The sequence below is a fragment of the Vombatus ursinus genome, unplaced genomic scaffold (genome assembly GCF_900497805.2).
Source record: "Vombatus ursinus unplaced genomic scaffold, bare-nosed wombat genome assembly UNPS02012319.1, whole genome shotgun sequence".
NCBI lineage: Eukaryota > Metazoa > Chordata > Mammalia > Diprotodontia > Vombatidae > Vombatus > Vombatus ursinus.
The window spans coordinates 2236227-2262955 of record NW_020952097.1 but is presented as its reverse complement, the minus strand read 5'-3'; the positions used below and the strand labels follow the sequence as shown (position 1 = coordinate 2262955).

The window sequence follows — 26729 nt, the reverse complement described above, 5'->3', positions numbered from 1 at the left end:
TCCTGGATACTCTCTCCTTTATGGGTTTTTCATGACATTGTTCTCCCCCGTTCCTTCTCTCTCTCCAACTGCTGCTTTTCTGTTTCCTCGGTTAGTTCTTCATACAGGCCATGCCCACTAACTATAGATGCCATGTCCCCCAAGGATCTAGATGAGTCTTCTCTTTTTTCTCAATACTATCTCACATGGTGATCTCATAAGCTCCCATGGGCTGGATTATTATCTTGACGCAGATGATTCCCAGATTTAAATATCCAGCCCTAACTTCTCTCCTGATCGATACAATCATACATCACAAATTGCCTCTTGGATATCTCAAGCTGAATGTCCTACCGGCATCTCAAACTCAAATGTCCAAAACTGAATTTATTATATCACTCCCCCCAAGCCCTCTCCTCTTCCCAATTTCCCTATTACGACCTAGGGTATCTCCATTCTATCTCTGTGTTATTCTCAGCTCCTCACCCTCATATCCCCTATATACCCACAGTCCTTTGCCAAATCTTTTCTTTTCTACCAAAATATCTCTCACATAAGTTCCCTTCTCTCCACTCACACAGCTTCAACCCTAGATTAGGACTTACCACTTGCCAGGATTATTGCAATAGCCTTCCAACTGGTTTCCTTACTTCAAGTTCCTCCCCACCACAATCCATCCTCCACACAACTACCAAAATGATTTTTCTAAAGCACAGCTCTGGCTGTGTCATCCCCTACTCAATAAACTCCAATGGCTTCCTATTACCTCTAGCATCAAATATAAACTCTATATGACATTTAAAGCTTTTCACAAATATGTTTTGCATGACTTCACATGTATAATTGGTATTATATTGTTCACTTTCTCAATGGGTGAGGTAGGGGCTGGAGGGAGGGAAAGAATTTGGAACTGAAAATATTTTTTTTTAAAAAAGGTCTAATAATCTAGCTCTTTCCTACCTTTCTAGTCTTTTTATACTTTACTCCCTTCTATGATCAAACTACAACTGGCCTCTGTCTCCCTTCTCAGTGCCCTTAACCCCATGGCTGGAATACTCTGCCCAGCAACCTCACCTCCACCACTTGATTTCCCTTCCTTCAAGACTCAGCTCGAATCTCACCTTCTGCAGGAGGCCTTTGCCATCCCACCCCCCTGGCTGCTAGTGCCTTTCCCTCTCAAGCTATCTTCCATCTAACTTTCTATGTTGTATGTACCTAGTTATTAACATATTGGCTCATCCATTAACTCTATGAGCTTCTCCTGGGCAGAGACTGTGTTTTGCCTTTCCTTGTATCCACAGCTCTTAGCATAGTGTTTAGTACACAGCAAACACTTAATAAAGGCTTGTGGTTCACTGACTGAGAAGGTAGGTTTGGTTCAATTCAATCCAGCAAATATTTTAAGTAGCCACTATATGTTGGACCCTGTGCTAGGCAATGCATCCCAAAAACAAACCAAAAAAAATGAAGCGGTCCTTACCCCCAAGGAAATTACATTCCACTAAAGGAAAAACATAGGCACATACAAAATATATTGGGGGAGTATTGATAAGTGGATCAGAAAAGGGCTGGCGCAGGAGGTGGTACTCAAGCTGAGCCATTCTAAAAGGAGTGAGGATAGCATTCCAGGTATGGGGTTGGGGAGGAGAGACAGTCTGAGCTAAGGCACAAAGCTGGTTCAGTATGGGGAACAGCAGGCACACCAGTATGGCTGGATCCTAAATGTGTAAAAGGGAATAATATGTAATTAGCCTTGAAAGTTAGGCTGGAGCCAGATTTTTAAAGGCTTTAAATGCCATACAGAAGTTTTCACTTTATCTTAGAGCCAATTGGGAGCCTGAATATCATTGAGCAAGGAAATAACACGGTCATACCTATGCTTTAGTAATATCAATTTGACCATTGAATGGAGGACAGAGGAGAGAGTGAAGGTTGGGAGACCAAGAATGGAGGCAAGAGGTGGTGAAAGGTGATGAGGATCTGAATAAGGGTGGTTGTGATATGAGTTGAGACATTCGAGGTACGGTGTAGAAGTAGACAGAATTCACATACCTTGACAACTGATTGAATAGTATGAAAGAAAAGTATAGGAAGTACAGAAAGGAAAGAATCAAGGATGACTCCTAGTGTACAAAGGAATCTGGATGACTAGAAGGATATAAGATGCCTTCCACAGAAAATTTGGAGATGGATAGGTTTAGGGTGGAATAAATTGATTAGGATTTGTGATGTCTACAGGATATCCAGGAGGAGATCACCAACAGGGAGTTAGCAACTCAGGATCTGAGTTCAGGAACTTAAGGAAACCCAAGATCTCATTGTCTTCATGAGCCCATTTGGGGTTTTCTTGAGAAGGATACAGTACTAGTTTGCTATTTCCTTCTCCAGCTCATTTTATAAATGAGGAAACTGAGGCAGTCAGGATTAAGTGATTTGTAGAGGGTCACACAACTAGTGTCTGAGGCTGGATTTCAACTCGGGTCTTCCAGACTTCAGACCCATAGTTCTATCCACTGAACCACCCAACCTATAAAATATGGACCTTATAAAATAAAGACTCCTACTAAGGGTAAGCTTAAAACCCTGAGTCTGCACATCTGATTGACCCCTAAAATTACTGTCCCACAAAAATTAAGGCCCCCAAATGTGCTGTTCTTCCAAATTGTTGGCCCCAGACTTATGACCTTACTGACCTCCACCTTCAAAATAGCTGAACTAAAAGAGAACCACTTGCCCCCCCACCAGAATTGGCAGACACACCACCGGGCAGGGGGCGCCCCCACGTGGTCATGCCGAGACCTACAGGGCCGCGCGCGGGCACGCGCACTCACTCCGCGCACCCGCCCGGAACCTGAAAGCCCGAGAGCGCGCAGGCGGCCACGAGTCTGGTGTTGCCGGGAAACCAGCCCCAGCCGGCAGCGGCAGCGGTAGGGGCGGGGCGGGCCACCGCCCAGGTGCGAAATTTGGGGAGGGGAGGAGGAAAAGAGGGAAGGGGCGGAACCGGAACCGGAAATGAGTCTTAGGGACCTGTCTGTGAAAACTTGTTAGTCTCCGCCCTGCCCCTGTTTGTTTTCCCTTTTTCAGTCATCCCCACCTCCTCCGGTATTCCCTACTCCTCAGGCGCCCCCTCCTCTTCTTCTTCTGATCCCCCACCTCACTCCAGTCACTCCGTCTCCTCTAACCCCCCCAACTTGATCACCCCTTCCTCTCCTCTGACTCCCCACCTTGGTCACTCCCCTCATGCCTTCTGATCCTCCCTAAGTCATCCCCTCTTCTCTTCCTCTGACCCGCCTCAGGTACCCCGCCCTCTCCTGATGCCCCCTAAGTCATCCCCTCTTCTTTTCCCCTGACCCCCCCAGGTACCCCGCCCTCTCCTGATCCCCCCTAAGTCATCCCCTCTTCTCTTCCTCTGACCCCCCCCAGGTACCGTGCCATCTCCTGATCCCCCCTAAGTCATCCCCTCTTCTCTTCCTCTGATACCCTTAAGGTACCCTGCCCTCTCCTGATCCCCCTAAGTCATCCCCTCTTCTCTTCCTCTGACCCCACTTCAGGTATCCCTTCCTCTCCTCTGACGCCCCCTCAGTTACCTTCTTCTCTCTTCCTCTGACCTTGCATCCCAGTCACTCCCTCCTTACCTTTTCTGACCCTCATACCCCACCCCTTCTCATCTGACCTACTCAGCTCAGTCTCGCCCCTTCCTCTTCTTTTCTGATTCCTCCTCAAGCACCCACTCCTCTCCTCCTCTAACCCCCCCTGACCATCCCTCCCTTTCCTCCTCTGAATCTCCTCTACTCAGTGACTCCCTCACCCCTTCAGATCCCCCTACCTCAGTCACCTGTTCTCTCCTCTGACATTCCCCCCACCTTGGTCACCCCCTCCTCTCTTTCTTAGACCTCCCCACCTCAGTCTTACCCCCTTCTTTCCTCCCTGACCGCTGACACCTAGTTACCCCCTCCTTACCTCTTCTGATCCCCCTACTTCAGTCACCCCCTCCTCCCACCTTCAGTCACCCTCTCCCCTTTTATTCCCAATATGATCACCCCCTACCATCTTCCTCTGATCACCTGTCTTTCTCTGAACCTCCTGTATTTCTCCTTCCCTATGTGCAAAACTTTGAGTTAGGTGTTGGTGATACAAAAGAAAAAAAAAATGAAAAAGATGGTCCCTGCCCTCAAGAAGCTTAGAGTCCACTGGGGGAATATAACACATAAACATAAGTATATACATGATAATTAAAGAAAGAGGAGGGGAGAGAGAGAACATTAACAACTAAAGGAATAAAATATTCTTGCAGAGGAAGCCCATAACCCAAATCTTAAAGGAACCTAAGAATTCTAAGAGATAAAGAGGGAGTGTGTTCATGCACCAAGATTTGCATGGAGATGAGTGCCTCTGTTGGGGTGCAACAAATACTCCATTCTGGCTGGAGTATAGTTTGTGAAGAGGAGTAATGTATGATAAGCCCAGAAAGGAAACCTAGAACTCGAGTGTGAAAGTCTTTAAATGCAAACTGGGTAGTTGTCTTTTATCTTATAACAGAGGTTCTTCATCTGGGGTTGTGAACTTGTTATTTTGATTTTGATAATTGTATTTCAACATAATTGTTTTCCTTGATAATCCTGTATATTTTATTTCATGCATTTAAAAATACTTTGAGAAGTTGTCCATGACACGAAAAAGGTTAAGAACCCCTGTCCTAAAGGATAGGGAGACACTAACTTCCATCTACTGCTATTAGTTCTTCCCTTTCTTTTTTTTTAATTATATATCTTTCAATCAGCAAAAATACTCCTTTTCACCCTAACCCCCCCAAACTTTCTCCCAATGAGAACTAAAGAAAAACAAAACTCAATCCAAAACATATAGTCAGTCAAAACAAAATTCCACATTGGCCATGTACAACAACAACAACAACAAAAAAAAACATTGTCTCATTCTAAACTCTTTCACCTCTGTCAGGAAGTGGGTGGCTTGTTTCATCATTAGTACTGTGGAATCTCGGTTGGTCACTGATGAGAGTTCTTAATTTTTTCAAAGTTGTTTGTCTTTGTATAAACTGTTGTTATTGTATGCATCATTCCCCTGGATCTGTTTACTCAGCATCAGTTCATATAGGTCTTCCCAGGTTTCTCTGAAGCCATCTCCCTCCTTTCTTGCAGCACAATAGTATTCCACCACATTTATATACCATAACTTGTTGAGCCATTCTCCAATTTATGGCCACTCCCTCAGATTCCCATTATTTGCCACCTCAAAAAGAGCTATAAATATTAGCGTTTCTTTCGTATGAGAGTGCTTCAAATACTTGAAGACAACAAACTTCCCTCTCCACCTCTTCCATAGGCTTCAATCAACTTCCAAGTTCACTCAATCAACCAGCACTTCTTAAGAACTTACTATGTGGGGGGCGGAGCCAAGATGGTGGAGGGAAAGCAGTGACTGTCTTGAGCTCTCTCCCAAAACCCTCCAAATACCTAAAAAAAAATGGCTTTAAACAGAAATGGCTTTTTTTTAATCCACAAAAAGACAGAGTGAAACAGATTTCCAGCCAAAGACAGCCTGGATGGTTGATCAGAAAGGTATATTGCACCGGGCAGGGAGGGAGCACAGTTCAGCTTGGGCACACAGGCTGCAGAGACCCTGGAGCAGGCCTCAGAGGACTGAATCGCGGGCAGCTGTGGTGGTTTCCAGACTTCTCAACCCCTGAACACCAAAGACAACTTAGAAGGTCAGTGGGAAAAGTCTGTGACTGCGGTGAGAGAGGAGCTAGGTCTCAGCCACAAGTCTCGAGCACGGCCTGGCGCCATGGCTTTTTCCTGAACTTCCGGCCCACAGACTGAGGGGGAATCAAGTGGCTGATCAGAGGGGGATTGCAGGGATCTCTTTGCCAGGGCTAAGGCAGGAATCTCTTGCTTTGCCCGTGCTTGGATCTGGGTCACAGTTCTGAGGGGCGGTCCTGAGGCAGGGAGGAGGGCTGGTGTGGTGGAGCTTGTTGTGGCTGTGGAGAGGAAACACCTAACCCCTTATCATACCACCTTGGAAGAACTTAAAATTTACAGGTCCCTAGAAGTACCTCTGAAAACAGCTGTACAAACGCCTAAAGCTTGGGACAGTACACTCTCCACGTTGGAAGCAGACTTTTACCTTAACAAAGAGTTTAAAACTCAAGTAATTGGCCGGGAATCATGAGTAAGCAGCGCAAAAAGAGTCAGACTATATTGTCTTACTTTGGTGACAAAGAAGATCAAAACATACAACCAGAAGAAGAGAACAAAACCAAAGCTCCTATATCCAAAGCCTCCAAGAAAAATATGAATCAGTTCCAGGCCTTGGAAGAGCTCAAAAGGGATTTTGAGAAGCAAGTAAGAGAAGTAGAGGAAAAACTGAGAAGAGAAATGAGAGTGATGCAAGAAAATCATGGAAAGCAAGTTAACAGCTTGCTAAAGGAGACCCAAAAAATACTGAAGAAAGTAACATCTTTAAAAATAGCCTAACCCAAATGGCAAAAGAGGTCCAACAAGCCAATGAGGAGAAGAATGCCCTAAAAAGCAAAATGGGCCAAATGGAAAAGGAAGTCCAAAAGATTACTGAAGAAAATACTTCCTTAAAAATTAGAATAGAGCAATTGGAAGCTAGTGACTTGATGAGAAATCAAGACACTGTAAAACAAATCCAAAAGAATGAAAAATTAGAAAACAATGTGAAATATCTCATTGGAAAAACAACTGACCTGGAAAATAGATCCAGGAGAGAGAATTTAAAAATGATTGGACTATCTGAAAGCCATGATCAAAAAAAGAGCCTAGACATCATCTTTCAAGAAATCATCAAGGAAAACTGTCCTGATATTTTAGAACCAGAGGGCAAAATAGAAATTGAAAGAATCCACCGAGCTCCTCCTGAAAGAGATCCCCAAAGGAAAACTCCAAGGAATATTGTAGCCAAATTCCAGAGTTCCCAGGTCAAGGAGAAAATATTACAAGCAGTCAGAAAGAAACAATTCAAGTATTGTGGAAACACAATCAGGATAACACAAGATTTAGCTGCTTCTACATTAAGGGACCGCAGGGCATGGAATATAATATTCCAGAGAGCAAAGGAGATAGGATTACAACCAAGAATCACCTACCCAGCAAAACTGAGTATAATCCTACAGGGGAAAAAATGGTCATTCAGTGAAATAGAGGACTTTCAAGCATTCTTGATAAAAAGGCCAGAGTTGAATAGAAAATTTGATTTTCAAATACAAGACTGGAGTGGAACATGAAGAGGTAAACAGGAAAGAGAAAATCATAAGAGACTTATTAAGGTTGAACTGTTTACATTCCTGCATGGAAAGATGATATTTGTAACTCATGAGACCTTTGTCAGTACTAGGGTAGTTGGAGGGGTATGTAGATATAGACAGATAGATAGAGGGCACAGGGTGAGTTGAAGATGAAGAGATCATATCTGGAGAATAGAATTAAGGGGTGAGAGAGGATTATACTAGGAGAAGGAGAAAGTGAGAGGCAGAACAAGGTAAATTATCCCACAAAAAAAAAAAACAGAAAAGAAAAGGCTCTTACAGTGGAGGGGAAACAGGGGAAGGTGAGAGGGAATGAGTGAATCTTATTCTCATAGGATTTGACTTAAGGAGGGAATAACATACACACTCAATTGAGTGTGGAAATCTGCCTTACCCTACAGGAAAATAGGGGGGGAAGGGGACAAGAGAGTAGGGGAATGATAGAGAGGAGGGCAGATTGGGAAAGGGAGTAATCAGAAGCAAATACTTCTGAGGAGGGTCAGGGTCAAAAGAAAGAATAAATGGGTGGGTGGGATAGGATTAAGGGAAATAGAGTTAGTTTTTCACAGCATGTCTACTATGGAAGTGTTTTGCATAACTGCACATATATAACCTATATTGAGTTGCTTGCCTTATCAATGAGGGTGGGTGGGGAGGGAGGAAGGGAGAAAATTTGGAACCCAAAGTTTTAAAAACACATGTTTAAAATAAAATGTTTTCACATGTAACTGGAAAATAAGAAATACAGGAAATGGGGTACAGAAATCCATCCTGCCCTACAGGAAAAATTGAAGGGGAAGGGGATAAGAGAAGGGGGGGAGAGATAGAAGGGAAGGCAGACTAGGGGAAGGGGTATTTAGAATGCATGCCATCTTGGGGTGGGGGGAGGGGCAAGATGGGGTGAAAATTTGGAACTTAAAATCTTGTGGAAGTAAATGTTGAAAACAAAAAAAATAAATAAAAATTGCCATTTAAAAAAAAAAGAACTTACTATGTGTAGGAACTAGACTAAACTCTGGAGATACCAAAAAAAAAAAAAAGACATGGCCAGTCTTTGCCCTCACAGATACATTCTAAGGGGCAGAGACAATATATAAAATAATTGGTACATACAGGATACACACAGAGTAGATGGAAGGTTCCTTCAACTATTACTCATGGGATGAATGGTAGGCCTTTCCCCATCCTGGCTGCCTTCCTCCATTCTCCCTCTTGCTTATCAATGCCCCTCCTAAAGGATGGCACCCAAAAATGAACACAGTAGTCCAAATGTTTAACCAGAACAGAGAAAACAGAGTCTCAATTTAACCCATCTAACACATTTTAAGTGACTGATTTTGCAAGACATTCATCTTGGCATTGAGGATACAGAGACAAAAATACAATAGCTCTGTCCTCAAGACTTTATGCTCTGTAGAAAAGATACAACATAGAAAGAAAGATGCCAAAGACAAGGAAAGTTAAAGAAGAGGAGGGTGCTAGCACCAGGGAAGATGAGGGAAGGCTTCCAGGAGAAGGTGACACCTGAGTTGACCCTTAAAGGAAAACAAGATTCAGGGGAGGAGATTAGGAGGGAGTTCATTTCCAGCCTGGGGAATAGTTTTCAGGAGTGCATGGAGTGGGGTGATGGAGTATGGAGTCTGGTTTTTCACGGGAATAGAAATGAGGTTGGTGGGGCAGCTAGGTGGTGTAGTGGATAGAGCACGGCCCCTGGAGTCAGGAGGACCTGAGTTCAAATTTGGCCTCCGACACATAACACTTACTAGCTGTGTGACTCTGGGCAAGTCACTTAACTCCAATTGCCTCACCAAAGGAAAAAAGAGAAGAAAAAAAAGAAATGAGGTTGGAGAGGTAGGTGGGATCCAGACAATCTAGGGTAATGAGTTTGTATTTTGTCCTATAGGCAACGGAAAACCACAGAGGAGGGGAGTGACTTCAGTTCTGTGTCTTAGGAGGATTAATTTAGCAGCTGTGTGAAGGATGGGTTGGATACAGGAGAGAATGAAGGCAGAAAGAGCAATAGAGTTGTTGCAGTAGTCTGGGCTAGAAGTGATAAGGACTTGATCTGAGGTGTGGTCGCATTTTGAGTGGATAGAAGGGGACAGATTCAAGAGATGTTATGGAGTTAAGATTGACAAAACTCGGCAACTAACTAGATAAATTGAAGTAGGAGTGAAAGAGGGCGAAGCAATGAGTCCAAGGGTATAGAGGAACCTGGGGGACTAGAAGGATGGTGGTACCCTTATTAAAACTAGGGAAGTTTAGAGGAGGGGTAGGCTTAGGGGAAAAGATAATGAATTCCATTTTGGGTATGTTGAGTTTGAGATATCTATGGAACATCCATTTGGAAATGTACAATAATTGATATGGGACTGGAACTCAAGAGAAAATCTGGAGCTGGGTTCAGTTATCTGTGCCTTCAGTTACCGCTTCTCTGTGTCTTCTGACCTCCACAATCACCCTCTCCCTTTCCCCTCTGATTTCCCCTTCAATCACTCTTTCCCTTGCCTTTCTTTTGCCTCTCCCTGTTTCCTCTGATTTCCTCCAGTCCATCCCTTATCTGATTGCCTCGCTTAGACCTGCCTTTAGCACACTGCCTGGCACATAGTAGGCACTTAATAAGTGTTTGTTGAATGAATGAATGAATATTCTCTAATTCTCCACCTCATTCATCTCCTTTCCTTTCATCCCATTTTCACTTCTCCATTCCTATTCTTTTCTCAGTTATCCTCATCTCTCCTCCCTCTGATGCTTCCTTCTTCTCTTCCCCCTCCCCATCTCTCCTATGGGTTCTTCTCTATCTTTTTCATTTTGAATCTTCCTCAGTAATCCCCATCCTTAGCACCCTCTTCAGTCATTCTGCTGCCTGTCTCTTCTTTCTGATCCCCCTCTCAGTCAACTCCCCCGTCACAAGAGGATGAGTGGTAAAAAGCAGGGAGGCAGATCTACTGTAGTACCTCGGAAGGTGAAAAAGCCTACCCCTGGGCCTAAATCAAGAGCACCTGATGGTGAGTTCATGGGCTTTCCCCCAACCCACTCTGGGTCGTACCATCCACAATCCCAGGGCTAATCCTCAAACTCCCCCATTCAATGTGGCTTTTGACCTTCTCCACTACTGAGGGTCTTTATACCACCCCCTCTAAATTCATATCTGACTGACTGGTCCTCAGTCCCCCACAACCCTTTCCTAACCTGTTGGATAACCTTCAGACTTACTATATATACTCCCTTCAACACCTCCTCCAAATCCACCTCAGACCTAATGGGTATCCCTCAGATTCTGCCTTCACTTCTGACCTACTGAGAGACCTTTCAAACCCCACTCCATCCCCAACCATCTTCAGAGATTCCTTCTTAATTCCTGAATTTGGAGTAGAAAAGTGGTCAAAAGAGAAGTCTGTGTTGCCCCTAGAGTTCAGGATAGTGTCATTCTTGTAACCTTGCTGGGAGGGAGGGGGTTGAAGAAGGGAGAAGTGGGGGTTAGATGATGGACTATTGAAAAGATCTTTTTGAGATTTTGGCTTGAATTTGTTGATGAGATCAAATGACATTTGATGTGGGTCTATCCTTGGCTAGATCTGTTGGAGGAGGAAGGTAAGAGCAAAAATGGGGTAGAGATTGAGACCAGAGAAGAGACTTAAGAAGGGGGTGGTATTATATTAAAAAGAGCACTGTACCTGACGTCAGGATTTGGGTTCTAATCATGACTCTAGTATTTATTACCCATATAACTTTGAGGTACATCAATTTCCCTTTCTAAAAAAATGAGTGGGTTGGATCAGATGATCTCTGAGGTTACTTCCAATTTGAAAGCTATGTTCTTATAACTTAGCACAGCCTCATATACAGGGTGTCCCAAAGGTTCAAGCTGCACTCAAGCTTTTGGGATTTCCCAAGTCTTGTCTTCCCTAGCTAACTTCCCAAGTTCACTCAATCAACAAGCACTTCTTAAGAACTTACTATGTGTAGGAACTAGAATAAACTCTGGAGATACAAAAAAAAAAAAAAAAGACACGATCAGTCTCTACCCTCAAAGATATATTCTAAGGGGCAGGGACAATATGTTAAATAATTGGTACACACAGGATACACACAGAGTAGATGGAAGTTTCCTTCAACTATTACTCATGGGATGAATGGTAGGCCTTTCCGCATCCTGGCTGCCTTCCTCCATTCTCCCTCTTGCTTATCAATGCCCTTCCTAAAGTATGGCACCCAAAAATGAACACAATACTCCAAATATTTAACCAGGGCAGAGTAAACAGAGTCTCAGTTTAACCCATCTAACACATTTTAAGTGATTTACTTTGTAAGACACTCATCTTGGCATTGAGGATACAGAGACAAAAATACAATAGCTCCATCCTTAAGACCTTACATTCTGTAGAAGAGATACAACATGGAAAGAAAGATGCTCAGTTCAAGGAAAGTTAAGGAGGGAGAGAAAGCTAGCACCAGGGAAGATGAGGGAAGGCTTCCAGGAGAAGGTGACACCTGAGTTGACCCTTGAAGGAAAATAAGATTCAGAGGAGGAGATTAGGAGGGAGTTAATTTCCAGCCTGGGGAACCCCTTATAGCAGGACAAAGCAGCGTCAGGCTAAATATATTGTCACATCTGGTCCTCAGAATAAGCAATTCCAGTAGCACCCAGAGTGATCCCAGAGAAACCTATAGTGAATCCTGGGAGATCCTAGCTGAGTTCAATGTGCCCCCAGAGACATTTTTCTCATTTCTGAGAGACTCCTGACTGACCCCAGCTTGCCCTTGATGATGCTGGTAAAATTTTAAACTAATCCTGAAAAGTTCATTCCTCTACATCTCCAAATCTTGATTACTCCCATAGAGATGCTTCAATCTTCCCCTTTATCAGCATTTACCAATCCATGTCACTACCGCTAATCCATGTCTAATCTATGCACGCATATATTGGTCTCCTCAGGCTCAGAAATGCACATTGCTCACAATCTTTGACCCTTCTCATTCCATTCCCTCCAATCCTATGTCCCAAGACTCTAGGTCTTGCAGGATTCTCCATGCTGGATCAAAAGACCCAGGAGAACCCACCCCCCAAGGCCTCACACATGACTCCCTGAAATAGCCCCAACTGAGTCTGAGGCTAGGGCCAGCCTCCTTAATGAGAGTAATGAGTACAGCCACAGCATGCTTCCCCGATCCCTAAGCATCCAATAAATGCCAGGGAAGGGGACAAATCAACCAGGAAACCAGCCCTTAAGGGGAGATGGGGGTAGCGCAGAAAAGGATGCTTAGAAACACGAGCTTTCTCTGCTCTCCATCAGTCCTGACTCACCACACTCAGTCTCAGTCTCTCCCATCACACACACAAACATGAACAGGTACGCTGTACCTCAAGTAAACAGATGTTTCCCCATACACCCATGTAGACATAACTATGCCCTCATCCTGGGAACATTCTCCTTATGGGAGCACTGCCCCCAAAACACATACATACACACAGTCCCTAACATAGCATCATCTGAACACATAGGTGCATACATATGCTCTCCACAGGAACAACTTCTCTCCTAATACCTTCCCTCTTCATATTACTTGGCTACCTCAGGCTGACTTGGGACCCTATAGCAGCTCTTCCTTTCTCCCATACTCGGCCTTGTAAACCCAGCTCACAGACTTTTAGTTTCCTGTGGGCCCATTTGGATGTGGCCCTTTCACATTGTCATCTGGCCAGCATCCTCTCACAGAACATTCCCCATCACGTATGCCTACTAAGCCCCCGTGACTTCTTCCCAGAAAAGATTCCATCACTGGTCATGCCGACCCCTGCCCAGAATATAGCCCCTCATACATGCTTATCATCTGTCCAGATTCCAGCCTAGAATACATTTCATTTCATGTGCCATCAAACATCTTCCAAATCTCTGCTTGTAACACACTCCATCATACAGCTGCTAACCCCCTTGCCCAGATCATGATCCATCAGATGTTTGCCAGCTCTCCCCACTCCTGCTTAGAACCTGCTTCATCAATGTCTTTCAGCAGCCCCTTCCCAGAACATGTTCCATCACATATTTGCCAACCCATTGCCCAGAATGTGTTCTATCACATCCCCCAAATTGCTGCCTCCCTAAATATCATAAGATCTATCCCCCAGCTCCTTCTAAGACAGACATATCATCAAATGCCCAATTTACCATTACAACAATCTGTCCTTTATATGGCCTTTTCCAGTCAATTTCCTATATACACAATGGCTATTCCTTCCCAAAGACTCGATGACCAGCCAATCCCCTCCCCAAGAGGCCACAGTTCTCCATGTCTAGTCCCCTCAGGGTCAGTGACCAGCTTGTCCAACGACTGAGATGTCAGCGACCAGTCTCTCTGTGGAGTACTGACTATCAGGGGTCCATCCATCCCTCTAAGAGGCCAGTGACTGATCAATATCTACACCACCTCCAGCGGTGGCCCTTGGCTGTAGGCCCTGGTTCTTCTCTCAGTGACTTACCTGACCATGCACCTGTTCCTCCTGCTCTTCAAAGCCACCCGTCCTGAGCTGCTCCAGCTCCAGGGCTAACTCAATCCCCTCCATCCGGACCCATGCGTGCTCCTCCTGTAACTGCTCAAGCCACTGCTGTTCCTCTTGCCATAGTTGCTCTTCCCGCCAGAGTTGCTCCTCCAGCTGCAGTTGGAGCTGAATCTGCCGCCGGCGGTCCTCCAATAAGAACTGCTCCCTCTCCAGACAGAGCTGGACCTCTTGGAGTCTCAATACTTCCTGTGCCAGGGCTGGGTCAGGGCAGCTGGCCCCATATCCCCCCAGCTCCATGGCTGTGACCAACACCAATTCTGGGCTTGCAGTTGAAGCCTCTGTCACTTCTACTGCCCCTGAGCAATCTGACCTGACCACTGGCCCAGGCTGCCCCATAGCAACTGACCTGCCCATCTCCTCCATCTCCTCCATCACGTGTTTTCCCTGACCCGCCCCATCCTGGGGGCCCCCTGGGGCCAGTGGCCTAGTCTCAACCACAGGGCCTGTCTCACCCCCTCCCTTCCGACCACGGCCCTGTCTCTTAGTTCGGGGTCTACGGGACCGACCGCGCTTCCCAGACATGGTGTCCAGTCTATGCTGTTGCCCCTGAAATGACTATCTGCCCTGCCCTGCTGGTCACAGTCCCCTCTCACTCCCCAACACCCCAGAGGGCCTGGTCATGTCGCCCAAAGTGTTCTCTCTGACCAGCCTCCAGCAGAGATAGTGTTAGGGGGTGGCACAAATTCTCAGAGGTGAGTGCCAGGATAGACCAGCCCTCAGGCTCACCCCACCACCGTGTTCCCGTGCTTGCCTGCCGGTATCCCGTCTGGTCCGTCTGCCTCTCCCCCAAGCACCCTCCCGGTCCTCCAGCCGGCACCTCTAGCCTGAGAGCCTTCCGAGTGTCTCTCTCAGCCCAGGAAGGCGGGGGCTAGGCCAGGCTAGGTTGGAGAGTTTATAGGGACTCCGAGCTGCCGCCTCTCAGCCAGGCCTCAGAGGCTGACTAACAGGCTGACACATGGCAGCAGGGACTTTACGGGCCACAGGCCTGGTTAGCCAAACCAAGGTAGAGCTATACAGAGACAGTGAGAGAGGCAGCTTTCACAGAGGCAGGATCTGACAATGTGTTTACAGCAACTTGTTGGGTCCTGTATCTGGGCTGGGCATACACCCACAGCACTGCCTTATATGGAGTCACTTCAACCCCTTGCTGATGGGACCGGGAAACTCAAACCCCAAACCCTCACTTAGCCTGTGTGCCCTGGACCCTTAAGGGGCAAGGATGCCTCGAACCTTCACCGACCACTTGATTTTGTAGTGACAAACCATTGATCGTAGAACAGTTAGCTGTCTAAATAGTGTAGCTGTTCAAAAAAGAGTGCTTAACTTAGGGCATCTTAATTTTGAAAGGTAGCATGGTGTAAAGGAAAGAACAATGGATTTGGAATCTGAGGACCTGAATTTGAATTCTAACTTTCCCACTGTGTGATGCTGACAAGTCTCACTCCTCTAAATGATTTTGAACATCCCTTTCTGCTCCAAAAATCCTAGGAATTCAGAGGAGTCCAAGACCCCCACTGACAGTAGGAAACCCAGAACCCAAGCCCTCCCTAACTCACTGACTAAGAAGCACTTCAGCCTCCCAGTCTACTGACTGGGCCCTCACTAACCAGGGAAACAAACCCCAAATCCAGCAATTCTGAGGTCTGTGTGGGCATGACCGTGTTTGCTGCTAGGGGAACACTGTGGGAATATGGTACAGAGAGTATAATCTCTATGCTCAGAGCTATTTGAGAAGATTACAGCTGGCACATAGAGTCTTTAAAAGGTTTACAAAGTGTTTTACATACATTATCCCATTTGATCCTCACACTAACAGGTAAAGTAGGAGACCAGGCTTAAAGTTTAACTTGCCCAGGGTTATATCCCTAGAAAACATCAAAGGCTAAATTCAAACCCACGCCTCTTATGACTCCAAGTCCAGAGCTTTTTCTTTTTTGCCATGCTCCCTTGCAAAATGTACAGGAAAAGATTAGTAGCAGGACCAGGTGGCACATGAGCAGTATTAAGTGAGTAGTGGGGCTGCTGGGGATACACCTTGAGCTCTGTGGACTCAAAGGGATGTAGCAAATAGGAAGGGAGGGATCTTTGTGGACTAAGGTAGTCAGTGAGAGTAAGGGAACTGAGGTGTCTGCTGATTACAGAGGGAAGCTTGAGCTCATAGACTACCTATAACGGTTGGTAGGTTTTGGGTCAGTGGAGGGCACTTAGGGGAGCAAACGTTTGGAGGCCCTGAAAGTGCAGGATGTGTCTGAGAGCTGTGAGTGGCCCAGCTGAGGGGAAGCATTATCGTGGCCTTCAAGTATTGGAAGAGCTTCCAGGCAGAAGAGGTTGGCCTGAGAGGGCTGAATGAGGAGCGAAGCATGGATGCTGAAGGGAGGCAGATTCAGGCAAGATGTCAGGCAGAGGCACCTGACAATGAGAGCTGTCCCAAGTGCACCCAGCTGCCGGGGGAGGTCTACAAACAAAATGCTGAATGACTATTTGCTGGGAATATCTCAGAGGGTTGGATTAGATCAGACTTCTGCAGTCCCTTCTTGATCTGAGAATCTGGGAACGGGGAATCATGCAGTATGCAGAGATGGAACAAAAGGAAATAAAACCAGACCGTCCAGATTATAAAGGGCCTCGAATGCCAAATGTATGAGTATGAGCTTTACCTCACAGTCAGGGAACCCAGAGAGAAGGCCCAAAGATGGCCAGAAGTGCTGACTCCTGCACCAGCTTTAGCCCTTCCTCCCTTCTTCCCCCCTTCCCTCACCAACCCATCACTTGCTGTGATATTTCACACAGAGGCAAGGCATTCTTGTTATGTGAGTGTGGAAAGGGGGCTTCTTTAACCAAAATGTAATTGTTAATCAAATTCCTCTTAAGTACATGGGTGTGTAAAGGCCCAGTTGAGATTGGTCCTAAGCAGAGAAAAAAATAGGAGAAGGGATGCAGTTGGGTGGGGCCCAGATGAGACAAACAGTACTAAAGAAGGGGTATGGGTTGGGGTTCCCTAACAGTAATATCTCGATCCCTCCCCTTCCTCACTTCTTCCCACCACCGTCTGCTTTGGGTGAGTCATACCAACGCCCAGAGCTCAATAAACTCCTCAACCTACCGGCCCTTCAGGTTTGGCCTCCCAGACCCCTCCCCCACCTCCCTGATTCCCCACCCTGCCCTCCCTTTCTTTCCTCTCCCCATTGGTCCTGAGAAGTGGCTAGAAGAGGAGCCCTGGGGGGAGGGGTGTGCTGGGCAGGACAAAGCAGTGTGTTGGAGAAAGTCGTTGTGAATGTCGTGTGGAGCCATTGGTGAGTGTGGAAGGAGAGGAGAACCACAGGTGCCACCTCGCCTCCAGCTTTAGTGCCAGTGGGCACTGAAGCTACTTCTATCATGAGTCCCCAAACCCAGCCCCCTTCCCATGACCCTGGTTTACTGGGTGTCCTGGTGAGTCACTGGTCTTTTTTGGTCTTCAATTTCCCCTCATGCTTTATGAGAAGAAGCTGAGGCTACCTTAGACGAAGATGGACTCGCCCTTGGATGTCAAGGGCTGAGTTTGGGTTCTTGGCCAGTAGCCAGACGCGTCCAGATTTCCCCCAGACAGGTGTCCCAATGTGGCTTGGCACTGGAGTGTGGTTGGTGTATGGGGGCTAGTTCGGAATCTGGCTCTAAATACTGGCTCTGTCACTTGTGACCCTGGGCAAATCACTTAACCTCTCTGGGTCTCAGTTTCCTCATCTGTAAAATGAGGGGGTTGGACTAGATAACCTTTCAAGTTTTTCCCAGCTCTAAATCTATGATCCTAAGACCCTTTGCACTTCCTTACCCTACATATGCAATCAGTAGTCAGTTTTTGTTTATTATATGGCTAAAACATCTCTTAAATCTGTCCCCTTTTCCTCTTCAAATTCCTACCTCCCTAGTTCAGGCCCTCATCAACTCTTAATAACAGCAATAATAGTAACTGATACATGTAACCCTCTAAGGTTTTAGCATTAAACAACCCTCTGAGGTAATTGCTACACTTTTCCCCAGTCTCATACAGATGAGTAAACTGAGGCCAGAAAGGCTAATAAGTGAGACAGGTTTGAATCGAGGTTCCCCCAGTCCCTCAGGTTCTCAGTCTAGGAGTCATCTCGGATTCTCCACTATCTATCACCCCCCCCCCCCCCCCCCCCCCCCCTTCCCGGGGCCCCCCGGTTTCCCCCCCTTCCCACCCCCCCCCCCCCCCCATTTCCAAGCTGTTGCCAAGGCCCTTTGATTTCACCTTTACAACATCTCTCGAATACACCTCCTTCTCTCTTCTGACACTGCCCCCAACCCGGTGCAGGCCCTCATCACTTCACACCTTAATTATTGCAATAGCTGCTGGTGGGTCAGCCTGCCACAAATCTCTCCTCCCACTACAATCCATCCTCTCTATTCATACACTAAAGTGGTTCCCTAAAGGGCAGATCCAAACTTGTCAACCCCCCTCCCCAGTTCCTTAAACTCCAGAGGCTTATTCCCTCTAATAACACATAGAAAATCAAAGTCCTTCACAACCCGCCTTACTCCCTGGCATATACTCTTCAATCCGTGTACCTGGCCTCCTGGTTGTTCCACCTCTGAGTTCTAGGCAGGTTTCCTGGCTGTCCCTGGTGCCTGGAACATTCTCCCTCCTCCACTGCCAATTCCTGACTTCCCTGGCTTCTTTAAGTCTCAACCAAAGTTGAGGATGCCTTCCCATATTTCTCTGAATTCCAGCGCCTTCTCTCTTTTTAATTATTCCCTATTTATCCTGAATCTAGCTTGCTTTGTATACATTTGCATTTGCTTGCATGTTGCCCCCCCCATTAGATTCTAAGTTTCTTGAGGGCAGAGACTTGTCTTTTACCTCTTCTTCTATCCTCCATGCTTAGCAGAGTGCCTGGTGCTTAGTATGGGGAGAATAAATGTTGATCAATGGATTCGCTGTGGAAAGCCTTTAAACGAGAGAACAAAATTTATTCAATAACATATACTTCATATAGAAAAAAAAATCTTATTAATATAATATATGAAGCATGTAAGCCAGAATTATCACACTAAGGAAGACCTGAGTTCAAATCTAACCTCAGATACTTATTAGCTGTATGACCCTGGGCATGTCACTTAACCCAGTTTGCCTCAGTTTCCTCATCTATAAAAGGAGCTGAAGAAGGAAATGGCAAACCACTCTAATTTCCTTGCCAAGAAAACCCCAAATAGGGTCAGACACAACTGAAATGACTAAACAACAACAAAATTTCCCTTTTTACCTGGACAATCATACCAGTCTCCTGAACCATCTCTGCACTTCCAATTTCTTCCCTTTTAGCCTATGCTTCGTATTACTACCCTGGTAATATATCTAGTGCATCGGATTGACCATGACACTTTTACCCAAAAACCTTCAAGGGCTCCCCCATTAACTAGAAAATACAGACGCCTCAGTCTGATGTTGAAGCCTCCCCCTAATCTCTTCAAATGACTTTTCCTGGCCCATCTCACTCTAGTAGCCTTCACACAGCTGATGCTGTGGCCAAGATGGACTACAAGCTATTCCTCACCCTCCTGCTAACCCACCCCACCCCCCTCTCCGAGAGGTCCCAAACAAACTCCAGCTGTGTCTCCTTCTACTAAAATCCTTTTCCCTTAGGTCCAGCTTTCTTCCCCCCTCCCCAAACTGACAGTGAGCTCTCTTGTCACAAGTTTCATGGCACTTTTTCTGGATCTCTTCTTTGCCCCTAGTCATACTCTAATCTTATGTCATACTTAGCTATGTCCATGTGCCCTTGTATTAGAGAGTAAGCTCCCTGAAGGCAGTGACTTTGTGCTTTTTCATCTTTATATCTCTAACTCCCAGAACAGTGTTCCTGTTACCTACTGTTACACATAGTAGGTGCTTAATAAACATTTGTTTAGTGGAATTGTTGGATCCTTCTCTGATGAGGGATCCCCATAATGGAGGAGTGTTGTGACGTTTGCTAATTAACGATGTTGTGTGTGGGTTTTTGCTGCTAATAATGGTGCATGTGGAGTTGATTTGTTAACGCTGTTGAGTGCTGGGGGAACTCATTAAAGGCAGACGCTGGGAACCTTTTAGGAGCCCCATAAACATGACTGTGACTCCTGGGGTGGGGCACTGGGGGCCATACTTCCCATTCCTCTTACTAACTACTGTCTTCCTCAAATTAGTGAAGTCAGCCAGTGGTGTGAAAACTCCTGAGAATACCAAACAACCTTTACCTTCTGTTCCAGACAAACCCACTCAACCCAAAGGTAAGAACAGGTACAGAGTTATCACAAATGTGCCACATCACCCTGAAGGCTGCTGGAGTGCTAGTCTGAGTGCTTACCCTTAGAGTGAGGGATCTCCAAGTGCAGGGCTATGTCTGTCTCCTCACTGGGCAGGGGAGCTCAGTCTAGGTGAGGTAAATGGGAATTAAGTAAAGGCAGACTCAAGAGAAAAAGTGTGGGGGTGCTTTGGGTCTGAAACTCAGTCTTCTGTTTATGTATACACCTAGTTAGATATATGTACATCAATGTCTATGTCTGTGTGTGTTTGTGTGTGTGTGTGTGTGTGTGTGTGTGTCTGTGTGTGTCTGTGTCTGTGCCTTTATGTGTAGACTCCCTCTTCTGGTTGGAGAGAGAAATGACTACTCAGCTCTGGGCTCCTGGGATCCATACCACATATTGCCAAGTTTTCCCTGACTGCCTTACAGCCCCCTTTTATGCTTTACCCTCTACTCAGAGGCAGCTGGTAGTACAGTAAATATAGCACTAGACCTGGAGTTCAGAAGACCAGAGTTCAAATCCAGCCTCGGGCACGTACTAGCTATGTGAGCCCAGGCAAGTCATTTAATCTCTGTTTGCCTTTGTTTTTATAGAAATCCCTGTAAAATGGGGATAATGATAGCACCTACCTTTCAGGGTTGTTATGAGGCTCAAATGAGATAAATTTGTAAAAAAACAAAACAGAAAAAAGACACTTAGCACAGTGCCTGGCACACAGTAGGCACTATATAAGTTATTTTCCTCTTACACCCTACCCTGGGCATTGACATCTCCCATTACTTCTTCCTTCTCCATTTCTCTATATCCTGAGGTCTTTTTCTCACTGAAACTCAGGCGTCATGCTCTTCATATTCTATAACAAGAGGGAAAGGATTTGTGCTTTTGTAGGGTTGAACCTGAACACTGGAGTAGCACAAAATCTTCCATATTTCAAGGAATAATGTTAGCAATAGAAGGGAATGAAGAGATTAAATAGTCGTAAATTTTAAAATAGAAAAATGAGACCCAGAGTATCTCCTAGAGTTACCTAGGCCTTAGCCTGGCCCATCACTGTTCCTGCTAGGCCAGCCTTGCCCTTAACAAGAGAATGTCTTATGCCCCAGAATTCTTCCCTTTCCCTTCTTTCCCTGCCTCCTCCCACCCCCTCAAGATAAAACTGATTTGGAATTTGCTCACCTAGATCAAGCTTATTGGCCTGTTCTTCTAATTCCAGGCTCAATCTCAGCTAATCAGGAGGCCTCTTGATGACGTGGAAGGCTTTGGTGCTTCATCAGTAGGACTATAAAATCACTTGGCTACCTCCCATCTAATGAGAGGGAGAAATGTACTATCACATAATTTTTCCCCATTACCTCAAAAATCAGAATAATTAAGTAACACACCTAGGTTTACACCCCCCTCCCCCAAGGGTAACTTTGTACGTTCACAAAAGAAGAACCCCTTTCACAGCCTAGCTACTGCAGGCCTCTATGAGATAGAATCACTTCATCTTCCTAGCTCACATCTGTCTTAATCACCATGTGGCTGTCAAGGATGCCTAGTTGCCATATTCCTCACCTAGTACCTTTATAAGAATATTTACCATGTGTTGTAGACTGAGCCTGTCTCAGGCTGATCCATGCTTCAGTTTTGGAATTGGAATAACATGAGACATTTGTAGACCATCTAATAATTAATAAAAGAAAGTTTATCTAGCTTAGCTAAAGCAGGGAAAGGATCTCAAGCAAGGATACAGCATCAATTCATTTGGTTGTACCTTCCTTGCCTCTGTGTTGGCCTCAATGGTTTAAAGCCAAAGGGAGGAAATCCTTACTCCTTGCGTGATGGCCACCAGGAAGCTATATCAATGACTCAAAACTTATTCCCTTTGGCCAATTAAGCCTCAATGACATTTTCAAATACTTTAAATGAAAAACTAGCCTACTCATTTTAGTTCTCATTATTTCATGTTTTTCTAAAATGAAATAGTGAGTGAAATGAGCCAAATCAAGAGAACATCGTATACCTTAACGGCAATATTGTTTGAAAAACAACTGCAAATGACTAAGTTATTTTGGGTATTACAAATACTCAAATCAACTACAAAGGACCTATGAAGGAAGATGCTATCTACCTCCAGAGAAAGAACTGATAAACAGAAGTATGGTTTTACACACACACACACACACACATATGTATGTACACATATCTATGTCAAATGGTAGCCTTTTCTGGTATGAGATGGGGAGGGAGGAAGAAAAAAAATAAAAAGTTCACAGAAGAAAACAAAAGAAAATTCAGAAGGAAGCACAGAATAGCAAGGTAGTTTTACAAACTATGTGTAGTATTTATTACTTTTTTTTTAACTAAGTAATATGAAATGGAGATCCGTGGTTTTATATTGAATCCTTTTTTTGTGTTGTGCTGTGTACATGGAAATGCTTTTTTTGTCTTTTAATGCAGAATAAAAAAAATTTTTAAAAAGAAAGAAAAACTAGCCTAGCCTGCAAAGGGTAGGACTTTAGGATATTACTCCTGCCATAGTAGAGGAAATAAAACTATGGTCACTCAGTAAAGCGTGCTGACCATAGGGTCCCCTGAGACTCTATCCTGGGCCCTCTTCTCTTTTCCTTCTATACTATTTCACCTGATGACTTTATGGTTACAACTATCACCTCTATGCAGAGGACTCTCAGATCTTCTTCTCCAGCTCTAACCTCTCTCTTATGCTCCAGTTTCACATCTCCAACTGTCTATTAGACATCTTTAACTTGCTGTCCCATAGACATCTTAAACTCAACATGTCCAAAACTGAACTCATTAGCATTCCCCCTAAACCTTCACTTCTTCTTAATTTCTCATTACTTTTGAGGATACCACCAACCTCCCAGTTTCCCAGGCTCAAAGCTGAAATATCATTTTCAATTCCTTATTCTCTTACCACCCCCACCCTCACCCGTTTCCAGTCAGTTGTCAAGTTCTGTCTTTCTACCTTCCTAATTTCTCTTCTATATGTCCCATTCTCTCCTCTGACACACTGCCACCACCCTGATATAGGCCCTCATATTATTGTTGTTCATCTTTCATTCTTGAAGAGGACCAATGACATCACATGTGTGTGTGATGTCTTGACTTGCCCATGAATTGGATTTGAGTGAGGCAGAGCTTTGCAAAGTCATCAGTCTCACTCTCTCCTCCAGAGTCATCAAAGTCTAGTGACAAGACAAAGGTCGACACAACTGGTGATGGCCCAGGATGCAGTGGGTGACCTTGGCTCTTTACAGTAAGGTCTTTCCCAGGTCTCATTTTGTCTGAGTAGGCCTTCATAACTTCATGACTGCCTCAAGTCTTTCTTCACTCCAATGCATAATAATAACTAACATCTATATGGTGCTTACCATATGCCAGGCACTGTGCTGAGTGCTGTACATCTCGTTTGACCCTCACAACAACCCTGGGAGGAAGGTGCTATTATTACCCCATTTTACAGATGAGGAAATGGAAGCAAACAGATTAAGTTACTTGCCAAGGATCACATAGCTAGTGTCTGTGGTCAAATTTGAACTCATGTCTTCCTAGCTCCAGTAATACAATATATCCTCCACTCAGCTATCAAATTTCCTAAAGTACAAATCTGACCATATCACCTCCCTATTCAGTAAACTCTTGTGGCTCCTTATTACTTCCAAGATCAAATATAAAACCTTCTATGTTTGGTTTTTAAAGCCCTTTGTAACCCTTCTTACCTTTCCAATCTTCTACACCTTATTCCCCTCCACTTACTCTGCAATCTAGTTGCACTGGCCTAATTGTTGTTCCTTGCATATGGCAGCCTGTCTCCTGACTCCAACCATTTTCACTGGCTGTTCAAGCCTTTCTTAGACCTCCTTAATCTTAATGAGATAATATTTGTAAAGCATTTAGCACAGTGCCTAGCACATAGTAGGTGCTTAATAAATACCAGTTGACCAATTGACTAATCATACCCCTTATATAAGATGTACAGTGAAGCTGGCTTATTAACACTGAGCCATCCAGTAGGAAGGTGTGAGAAATAGCAATGGGCAGGAGATGGTATTATTCAGGAAGAAAGGAAGGAAGGAAGGAAGGAAGCACTTAGGTCCTTGCTATGGGCTAGGCACTTCGTTAAGCAAATATGAACAATTTTTAAAAAGACACTTCCTGCCCTAGAGGAGCTTACATTCTTTTCAGGGTAGATAACACACAAAAGGAAGTTGAAAAGTAAGGGGAGGGGATTGGGGGGAAGGAAAGTGCCCATTAAGGACATGGTTTTGAAGTTCAGAACTCCAGGAACAGGGCTGGGAGGAGAGCAAAGGCTGACAGGCTGGCTTGGGCCCTTCCAAAAAATGGAGGCCCCAGAAAGAGCTCACCAATGGGAGAAAGAGAAAGGCAGCCTTTCTGAAAGAAGAAAGGAAACAAGCATTTATTAAGTACCTACTGTGTGCCAGTAACTATACAAAGCACTGTACAAATGTTAATCTATTTGATACTCACACCAACCCTGGGAGGTAGGTACTATTATTTTCCCCGCTTTACAGTTGAGGAAACTAAGGCAGACAGGGATGAAGTGACTTGAGCAAGGTCACACAACTAGTAAGTGTCTGAGGAGGGATTTGAACTCAGGTCTTCCTGACTCCAGGCCTGCTTCTTTTTCCCCTGCACCACCTAGCTGGAAAGGATATTTCAAAGTGAGCAGACAATAGGAATGGTAGGCTGTTCCAAATCAAGGTGGCCTCAGGCACTGAGGAAGTTTCAGGTTGAGTCAGCATGGCTAAGTAGAAGCTGCATGATTTTGAAATCCAGAAAGCCAGGAACAGGACAGGGAGGAGAGTGGAAGTACAAAGAATAAAGCAATACTGACTCACCAGAAGGTTACATTCTAATGACATAAATAACTTTCTACAGGATAAACATAAAATGAATAAATTACATCTGTACATGTATACAGTATAAATATAAGGTGAATAAATACAACTCTATGCAAAACAGTCAAATACAAGGTAGTTTGGGAGGAAGGGCACAGGCAGTTGGGATCAGCAAAGGCTTCATGCAGAAGATGGTGCCCAAACTGAATCTTAAAGGAATGCGTGTCAGGCATGGAAGGTGGTCAGCGCCAAGGCCTGGAAATAGGAGATGGAATGTGTATGAGGAGGGCCAAGTGTCCAGTGTGGTTGGAAAAGATAGGCCCAGGGCCGAGTCATTTCAGACTTTAAAAGAAGCAATAGGAAGCTGCTGGAGTTGATTAAGTAGAGGAGTCATGTGGTCACACCTGTGCTTGAAGAAAAGTACTAGTACAAAAATATGTACAAGAGACTGGAGGCAGGCAGACTAGTTGGGAAGCTTTTGTAATAATCTGGGCAAGAGGTGATCAGGTTCTGAACTCAGGTGTGTGAGTAGAGAGAAAGGGTTGAATATGAGAGATGCTTTGAATGTAGAAATGGCAAGCTCGGGCAACTGATTAGGTCTGCAGAATGAAGGAAAGTGAAGAATCTAGGATAATGCCGAGGTTATAAAATTAGGTGACCAGAAAGATGGTAGTGCCTTCAATGAAAATAGGGAAGTTTGAAAGAGGAGAGTGTTAAAGAGAAAAGTTAATGAAGTTCAGTTTTAGACATGGTGAGTTTGGGATGACTTTGGGAGATCTAGTTTTGAAATGCCCTGAAGCTCAGGGGAGAGACTTGTGATGGGAAGGGGGTGGGGAGAGAGAGAAAAAAAAAGAAGAAAGAGAGAGTATACACATCTTCAATGTGCATGTATAAAATATGTGTATACACACATCCTCATCTTCAGTTCTCATTTCTCTGTCATCTCCATGGCAGAGCTTTCCAAGGAAGAACGAGCAGCAATCACCATTCAGTGTGCCTACAGGAAGCACCTAGCGCGGAAGGAACGAAGCCGTCGAATAAAAGAGAAGGAAGAATACACAGCCTTGATGGACCAGCTACAAAAGGAAGTAGGACTCCACGTGTTGGGGGGGGGGGTTAGGTAGGGTGATACTGGGTGAATGGTCCACAGTGACCTTTGTCTCAAGGGGAGAGTGATGCGTGACCAGGAGTCAGCAACTTGCACTCTGTGTCTGCCACAACTCTCCTGAAGTTTACTTTTGGGGGCTGGTATCACCCAGCGGTGAGAGGAAACCACACTTTGGCTCTCAGGCCTTCCTAGCTATGGTGAAGCGTGAGCAGGAAGAGGCTCGAAGGGAGCGTGAGAAGGAGGAAGAGCAACGGCGAAGGCGTCTGGAGGAGCAGAAGCGTAGGAAGCGGATGTTGGAAGCAGCATTTGAGGGAGATGTGGAGGAAATGAAGGCTGTGCTGAAGGAGGTCAGCATGGGGCATTCCAAGCATGAGTGAGGGGTCTCACCTACAGGTCAATTCAAGGTCAGCAAGAGGTCAGCCAAGGTTAATCGTTGGGTCATCCAGGTGTAATAATAGTGACCAAATAGTCAACAAGGAGCCATTGAGGATTCATCAAGGACCAGAAAAAAAGTTAGAGCCAGCAATAAAGTAAGGTCCAGGGACTGGCAGCAGGGTCTTGTCAGGAACATGTTGAAACCTATTTCCCATATTCCTGTCCAGCTTATTCCGAGGGAAACCTCAGATTCCAAAGCAGAGCTCAGAGAGG

General features: G+C 45.1%; 2 protein-coding genes across 2 annotated transcripts in view; one reads left to right on the top strand and one right to left on the bottom strand.

The window, feature by feature from the left end:
* Window positions 1-14862, bottom strand: part of FAM83H (family with sequence similarity 83 member H) — a 43710-nt gene extending 28848 nt beyond the window's left edge. The window contains exon 1 of the mRNA XM_027857769.1: window positions 13749-14862. Coding sequence (XP_027713570.1) covers window positions 13749-14351 — 603 coding nt within the window. The 5' untranslated portion in view covers window positions 14352-14862. The remainder of the gene's footprint in view (window positions 1-13748) is intronic.
* Window positions 14863-17061: 2199 nt separating this feature from the next.
* On the top strand, window positions 17062-26458 carry LOC114039827 (putative IQ motif and ankyrin repeat domain-containing protein homolog). The gene is made up of 4 exons (XM_027857709.1): window positions 17062-17122; window positions 20010-20093; window positions 25928-26061; window positions 26264-26458. The coding sequence occupies exons 1-4, from the start codon at window positions 17104-17106 to the stop codon at window positions 26456-26458; spliced, it is 432 nt and encodes a 143-aa protein (XP_027713510.1). The 5' UTR covers window positions 17062-17103.
* Window positions 26459-26729: the final 271 nt, after the last annotated feature.

Coding starts and splice junctions, on each gene's coding strand:
- LOC114039827 (XM_027857709.1), top strand. Junction 20,094..25,927: donor CAAACCCACTCAACCCAAAG/GTAAGAACAGGT, acceptor TCTCCATGGCAG/AGCTTTCCAAGGAAGAACGA. Junction 26,062..26,263: donor TGGACCAGCTACAAAAGGAA/GTAGGACTCCAC, acceptor TTTGGCTCTCAG/GCCTTCCTAGCTATGGTGAA.